The sequence below is a fragment of the Neomonachus schauinslandi genome, chromosome 4 (assembly GCF_002201575.2).
Source record: "Neomonachus schauinslandi chromosome 4, ASM220157v2, whole genome shotgun sequence".
Classification (NCBI taxonomy): Eukaryota; Metazoa; Chordata; class Mammalia; order Carnivora; family Phocidae; genus Neomonachus; species Neomonachus schauinslandi.
In genome coordinates this window covers 71848530-71856328 of record NC_058406.1, presented here as the reverse complement: position 1 = coordinate 71856328, position 7799 = coordinate 71848530, and the positions used below count along the sequence as shown (strand labels likewise).

At 53.3% G+C, this 7799-nt stretch overlaps 1 protein-coding gene across 2 annotated transcripts in view; it reads right to left on the bottom strand.

Moving 5' to 3' along the window:
- The window catches only part of LMO4 (LIM domain only 4), a 16985-nt gene extending 10022 nt beyond the window's left edge, over window positions 1-6963 (bottom strand). Inside the window, exons 1-2 of one of the 2 annotated variants that reach the window (XM_021690048.2) lie at window positions 6469-6963; window positions 3476-3714 (exon numbers count right to left, since the gene is read on the bottom strand). In XM_021690048.2, coding sequence (XP_021545723.1) covers window positions 3476-3711 — 236 coding nt within the window. In that variant the 5' untranslated portion in view covers window positions 3712-3714; window positions 6469-6963. Of the gene's footprint in view, window positions 1-3475; window positions 3715-3923; window positions 4102-6468 lie in introns of those variants that run through there. The other variant, XM_021690049.2, reaches the window with a different exon arrangement.
- Between the last annotated feature and the right edge of the window lie 836 nt (window positions 6964-7799).

The following is a 7799-nucleotide window of genomic DNA, read 5'->3' as shown; positions in this document are numbered from 1 at the left end:
GCAGCTTGCTGTTGATTACCAGGGAAATGAACTCGATGTCTGGCGGCGCCTCGGTTCCTAACGCGACCCCCTCCCCAAACACACCCTCCACCATCAACCACCCCCAGTCCCCCCGCCCGGGACCCCCACCCCCGGCCGCGCGGCGCTCACTGCGGCTGCGGACGCCACGTGAACGCCCGAGAGGAGCCGGGGGAAAGAAAGAGCGAAGGATCGCGCGGCTCCCGCCCTGCGCTCGCCCCCTCGCGGGCCCGAGGCCGCCGGCCCGTAGGACGCCTCGAACGCGGCCTCGGGCGGCGCCGGCCCCGGCCCTTCCCCGGCCGGGCCCAAGCGAGAAAGAGCTCGCCGAGGACCGCCACCCGGGCTTCCGGTGCGTTTCCTCGCCCTCCCCGGACCTGCGGCCCCACCCGTCGGTCTCCGAACTTCCTCCTCTCGCTGCACTTTCCGCGCCAGTCTTCGGGCCCGAGATGGGGGTGGAGGAAGAAGGGTTCGAGGAAAAAGAGAAACGGAGTTTCGAAAGCTACTTGGTGGCGCTTGGATAGAGCTGGGGGGGGGGGTCGGAAGCTGGGGGTAGGGGGAGAGGGGACAGTTGCAAGGTTCGCCGACTTTTGTAGCGGGGGTGGGCAAGCGTTGGCCCCTTTAAGATCCACCCTCCCCCTTCCCCTCCACAACCCCCCCAGTCTTTCCCTCCCTCTCTTAGAGGCCAATTTTGTTAATTAAATGTTTTGTTTGCGACGCAGCTCTCATTCATTGCGGACACGTCATTCGGAGCAGATCTAAGCCAGAGACCAGATCTCATTAGATAAAGCCCATCAGAACTAAGAAAATGGAGGAGCCACTAATTAAAGCTTTTAATTGTGCGGATTCGCTGCAGCAAGGCAGCGGCTTTATCTGAAATCTTGGAGGGAGAGGGGGCAGAAGACCAGTTCTGCCCAATCAACACTGGGTCACGCAGGGGGGAGGGACTAGGGAAAAGCAGTGCCCCCCCCCCCCCACCACCACCTTCCCGGCCCTGCTTCCCCGCAGCTTTTTAGCCGTATCTTGGTAGTTTTCAAAAGATCACACCTCAAAGTCAGGCAGTTTAAAGCCCCTTAATAGATCGCCCTGTGGTCCCAATCGGGCGGAGGTGCCCAAGGATCCCCTTCACCTGGCGTCTAGCAAGCGGATTACTCCGCTCTTCGGTGGCCACCCTCGCAGAATTCAAAGCTCCTCCAACAAGTGGGCCTGGCCGGGGGGGGCGCTGGGGAGGGAGTAGCTGAGAGGAAAAGGACCGCGCGAGCCTCCTCACCTTCCCACCCTTCCGGCATCTTGATGGGCAGAGGGAGGGAACACTGAAGGAAGACTTCAGAGATTCCTCAGCCTGGAGGTGGGGGAGCTCAGCAGCTGATGAGCCCTGAGCGGAGTGGGAGGCCATGATCAATTTGGTACTGAGCTAGAACTCCTCTCTCCTTGGAGAGATCTAAGGTTCTCAGTTTAGCATCTAGTTCAAGAGCAAGCCTGGCTCCAGTTTTCAAAATCAGAGGAAAAAAGAGTGAGAACACGGACCCAATTAATTAAGGCGCGGGGCTGGGCACACATCCTCCATTGCTCCATTAAGCCAGTTGAAAACACCAAATGGGCATTTATGTTTGGTCCCAAGAATAGGGAAAGGAGCCGATTCCCAGAAAGCCACTTGCCTAAACTTGTCTTGAGGGAATGCAAGTGGACCCATCTTCTTTTTAATTAGTGGTAATCAGAAGCGAAGGCTTTCTCGAAAGCACTTGGAGATGAGGTGAATCTGTACCATTCACCGCATCTGAACAGCACTGTCAATTTTTGCACTTTAAGCTACCCTGCCTTCTTACCAGTTTTGCTCTCTATTTAATTACAATACTGTCAAAGCTCCTGGCATTGCTTGGAAGGAGGACCAGAAAGCATTACACCCATGCTCCTGCTGATTTTCCAACATTTACTTCTAAAAGAACACTTAGTGAAATTAATGCTGCCATCTTAATTTAAAAATAAAAGCCCCCTCCCTTCCTATATTTCTTTTACTTGCTGATTAAGGATGCCAGCAGAGTGGACATAGGTTGCATTATCGGAATAACCAAATGTCATTTTACTCCATCATTTTAGATTAATGAAATTACTGGGATAAACATACACATACTCAGCTCTGAACTGTACTGGGATCTTTTGCACTTTTAGATGCAGAGTTGAGGGAATCACAATGGAACTAAACTTTGTACAAAATACCTCATCCACTGATTCACCCACATTGAGGAGAGCAACCTTTTCTACTAATATTCTATAAAGAAAACGGTTTAGGACAGAAATTTAACTAGAATGCAATTCTTCTTAAAAGTGAGCGGTTCTCTAATATCAACGGTTCTCTAGTATCAACGGTGTGCGTGTGGGTTTTTTGTTGTGTTTTTTTTTTTTAATTACTGGATGTTGAAACAGAACACCTCCTAGAAGCATTCATGTGCATCAGTCTATCAAACCATTTACTCAAATTAAATGTGTAATCCTTCAAATGCCTCCTTTCAAATTAATGAGTTTAAGTAGCTTGAGTTCACCTGAAAAGATCCTATAGGCACCTGACCTCCTGAATTCTTTCCATTAATTGCACTGAAACTTGTTGGAAAAGACTGCTTACACAGGCATATGAATGTTCCTATACATTGCTTTAAAATGCAAGATTAGTATAATTCTATAGCCTCTTTTCCTAAATCTCTTTTGGGGATCAAGAGTAGTGATACAAACAACAACAACAACCCCAAATCAGAACATTCCTCAACTGAAAAACCTGCAAATTCTACATCACAAACCACACACTAACACTGAGCATTACAAGCCTCCAAGTAACAGTCTACAAAGAAAAACACTACCACTGAGGGTTTTTTTGTTTTGTTGGGGGGGGGGGGGGGGGGGGGGGTTTACTATGAGAAGAATTACAAGTTTTTAAACTGATGGGTAATCAGCATTTTTCACAAGGAGCACAAAGAATGAGTCACAGTTTTCCACTCAAAAAAGTTTTTAAAAGAGCTTATGTAAATATAATTAGCCATCACCATAGGCAAATCATTTCTAACTACACTTATTTCTAAGGCAATCTTTTGTCTCTGAGTTTCTAAGTAGGTCCCTACCTGTCTTTAAGGTAGCAGCCTAACTCCCACTTTTCAGCCAAGGATCCAGTTGGAGCAGACCACTTAAAATTCTGGTCAGGAGAGTGCCCAACCTTTACACACCTAACGGCCCAGTCCCACCAGATGGACAAGAGTTTTTACTTAGTATGGCTTCTGCCGTCAATTTATTATTAAAAACTGAAAGATTAACAAATGCTCCTCAAACCCCTTAAATCAGACCAACCAGGTTTTTGAGGTGAAGGTTACACCGTATTCTCACAGGTACCCTGTTCCTTTCCTTAAAACCCTTGGTAACCTTTGGCCTTGCCATTGCTCTGCTCACCATCTCAAGGGAAGCAGCCAAGTCTTACCTAATGTAGTCATTTCTGCAAAGGATCATGCCGCTCTTGGTGTAACAGGACGTGCCGATGTCGCCCAGCTGCGCCTGGCAGCAGGAGCACTTGAGGCACCGGCTGTGCCAGTAGCTGTCCATGGCATAGAGCAGAAAGCGGTCCGCAATCTTGCCCCCACAGCCTGCGCACCGCTTCCAGGAGAGGGAGCCGGCCGTCACGGGGGGCGGCTGTGAGCTGCTGCCCGGATTCACCATGGTCTGCAGAGGGCGGGAAGGGGACAGGAGAGAAAGACAAAACAGGGGCGATGCAAAAGTTAGTGGTAATCGCCGCGCGAGAGAAGGAAGCCGTGCCCCCCCCCCCCCCGCGCCCCCAGAGCCGCTGGAAGGAAGCAGCAAGGCAACGGCGCGCAGGAGGGTGAGGGGGAGAGGGAAGGAGGGAGGATAGCCGGCAGCAGCCGCCTGTTTACTTTTCTCAAGCTTTGTTCTGGGGCCACGAGCTCCTCTCAACTTTCCAGCGCTCGCCGCCGCTGACAATTTCAGCTTGGGTACTGTCAAAACTCCGAGAGCGAGGCTCGGCGGCGCGCTCCACCCCTCGCGGCGCCTCCTCCCAGCCCCCGCCTCCGCCCACTGCCCCCTCCTCCCTCCTTCGCCGCCCGCCTCCAGCAAATGAGGGTCAAACCCACCCACCGCCGCGCCGGGCCCCTCCCCGGCCCCCGCCGAGCCCCGAGAGCGAGCCGAGGGGAGCGGGGAGGCGGCCCCCGCCGGAGCCACGTTCCCTCCCGAGCTCTGCCCTGGGAAGTGCAGCTGCAGTTCACAAGTTGGAAATAGTTCGGTTTTCTGAAAGGGAGGGAGGGAGGGAGAAACCGGCAGAGGGGAAGAGGGAGAGCGTGGTGGTGGGAGGGGAGGCGAGGGGACGCGAGGGAGGGGGTGCGGTGTGTAAAGTTGCGAAACTGGTTTTTCGTATTTTAAACAGCACCTTTCACATGCCATTGTGGTGACCGCCATCTCCCATTATTGTTCCAAATCTCATTTCATTTTGAAGATCAATGAGTGTTTTCTCTGGGTTTTCAGGACACAGGCAAGAATAATAGATCATTGAACTTTAGGATGCCTGTTAACTTCCTATACAAACACTCTCCACTTTGGTCTCACTAATCTGCCCTTGATCAGCAATTTAAATGCTAAAGCTTTGTTCCTCCAAAGGGGGGGGGGGGGGCGTTACAGATAATATGCGAGAAGGCACTATTAAAGGATGCACAAGTTATATTCGAGCCAGTCCTGCTGTCACCAAAAACTGCTTTTAAAAATTCCCCACTCTTTCTAATGAATGTCACGAGAGGCAACTGGGGTATAATATAGGAATCAATTTATAAAGCTTAGCCTAAACCGATTAATTTGTTGCCTCCAATCCTGAGTCCAATAAAGTCCTAGTGTTCCTCCAGTCACTTATTCTATAAAAAGATCAAGTTATTTACTGCCAATTAAGCAGCCTGTTTTGTCTTTGTCCTCTGTAAGCCGAGAGTGTAGGCTCCCCCCGAGGCTCCCGGCTATCTGCTCAAGACATTCAGCTGATACCTCAGAAGGGAGAGGGCGAACTTTGCCTGTCCCCGGCCCAACTTGGCTGCTGCAAAAAAAACCAGGGGAAGGGAACGAAACAAGGACTCGGGTTCCTTAAATAGGCCGATTTTAAACACATTTCCTCCGAAAGAGTCCCGGAACGTGTGTCCAGTGACCGCACAATAAACCAGAATAAGAACTGCACCAATTAAGCTGTAACAAAACCCTGAGACTTTGGAAACAGGACCACTCTAAAACCCATTAGCATTGCATTTATCCGAATGCATCATACCTTTATGTAAATTGATTTATCTGATGCATTTACTCGAGGAATTGCTTTTTGTTACAATTTCAGCCCTAACCCAAATGAATCTGCATTTCCTGCCCGAGGTCTTTAAACTGTTTCCCCCAACGTTTTAATCGCTCCGAATTCCTTTTTAAAAGGGGAGGGAGGGAGGAGATTCCAAGCTCTTCCCCGCCCCCATCTTTGGTGAGAGGTAAATATATATGTATATTTTTTTTGAAAAGGAAACATTACACTGAGAAAAGCATCCAGTAACCCCATTAGCTAAAGCTCTTAAGGACAAGCAATACCTTAATGCTGATTAAATCTAAAAGAGATGAATCAAGAGGACTGACCAGAAACTGACTCCCCTGATAACTAAGGACGGGCCCTCATCAAGTTTCATTTAGAGTTGGAAAAAAAAGAAAGCTTTTAAGTTAAATAGGCTTATACTCTAGTAATTACATAGCCAAGCAATTTAGGTCCTGGGATAGTCAGTGAAATAGAAAGCAGAACTGGCAGCTAGAGGCAAAATCTGCCCCTCTTTAACAACGTCTCTGGTGTTTTTTAATGGAGACCAGGGGAGGGACAAACGTAGCGCTGGCAATTTGTAGTACAAAAATGGATGCTTAATTCATGTCTTGATTTTAATTAGGTGATTCACCGGATTTCTCCTGGATTGGAACAAAAGACTTATAAGCCAAGAGGAATTTTTGAAAAGAACCAGCAATACTGAATCCTGCTCACTTAGGTCCTTTCTGCCACTGTTTCAAAAATAGTGTTTACTGGGGGGGGTGGGGGGGGGTCGTGACTATTTCCCCCACATTACTTCTCATACTTAAACCCTCATTTAAGCACCTCCTGCCTCTCCCTTAGGAACTGAAAATATCCCCACCCCCCTCCAAGGTCCCCACCAGCCCCGTCTCCAAGAAGAACCCTTTTGTAAGCAGGAACCGCTACAAAGCTGGCTGCCCGGGGCTGGCTGCCCTCCGTGCTAGCTCGCAGGCCGGCCTCGGTAGTTTCAGACTCGCGCATTATCTAAGCCGACGTATTGTTTACTTGCAATTTGGGACGGTCAAGGGAAGGAAGCCAAAGAAAACAGCCCGGGCCCAAATCGGCCCCCTCCTCCCTCTCCCCCCTCCTTGCCCGCGGCTCCCCAGCCGTCCCCTTACCTGCTTTTCCCCTATATTGCAATATTGCGAGAGGCGGCGGCGGCGAAAAGCGAGCGAAGCCGCTCGGCTTCCAAGGAAGGGGCGCCTTGGCTGGCGGAGCTGGAGGGAGGGGGGGGGGATGTTCTCGCAGAAGCAGGAAAGGAGAGGAGGGGGCTAAGGGCTGCTTTTTTTTTTTTTTTTTAACGCGTTGCTCTGAGGCTGGGTTGGGGGGCCCCGCGTAAGTGGCAGGCGGCCGAGAGCAGGAGTGTCAGTCTCAGTCCTCGGCGTTCTCCTCCGCCTCCGGCTCCGCGCGAGCAGCTGCAGGAGCCCTCGGCCCGCGCGGCGCGGCTTCAAGCGCGGCGCAGCGGCAGCAACTGCTGCAATCGCTGCTGCAAGTTTGGCAATGTGGCTTCACTTTGTATATTCCCCCGCCCGGCGGCCCCCGCCCCCGCCCGCGCGCCTCCCGCTCCTCCTCCTCCACCGCCTTCCTCCCTCCCGCGCGCTCGCTCGTTCGCTCGGGGCTGGCGGCGGCGGCGGCGGCGGCGGCGGTCGCTCGGCCGAGCTTCCTGCCCCTCCAGCCGGGGAGCAGCCGCAGAAACAACAGCCCCGGAGCGGCGGCAGCGGGTGCGGAGGCCGGGGGGCGGGCGCACCCGGGAGCCGGGGAGCTGCGGCCGGCCGGAGCCCGGCGCGCTGGAGCCTGCGCCGCTGCCCGGGCTGCTGCCGGGGCCGCTGCTGCTGCCCGGCCCGGAGGAGGAGGAGGAGGAGGAGGAGGAGGAGGCGGCGGCGGCGGCGCTGGCCTCTAGCCGGCTCGCTCGCTCCCTCCGCGGCGCTTACACATGTGTTACTGACAGAGCAAAATCCCAACTACTCCCCGGCTCTGCCACCGACGTCAGCGACCCTCAGCCACTGGGCGGCCGGATTGTTCAGGCGGAATAATAAAACCTGCCAATCCGGGGAAGGACAAAGGGATGACTGAAACGAAACTCTAGGGGCGGGGGAGAGAAGGAGGCGGCGGAGCGGGCCGGGGAAGGAGAAGGGAAGGGCCGCAATCAGGTGGGGAGCGGAGACCCGGGCGCCAAGGCCCCCGTCGGGGCCGTACTCCGCGGCCCGGGCTCGCGAGCCGAGGCGCGCGGCGCCGCTGCTGCTCTTCCAGCGCGCGGACGACCCTGGGGACCCGCGCCCGCCCGCCCCTCGGGGACCGCCCTCCCCTCGCGCCGACGCGAGTCCCTTAGGAAACTTAACTTCGCGTCTTTCCCAGAAATGGGTCTCTTCCTGTTTGGGAAGAAGAGTCTTCCCGAAATCTTAGGGCGGTGGACTTCACGCACACGCAGAAGAGGTTTTGTTTTGGTTTT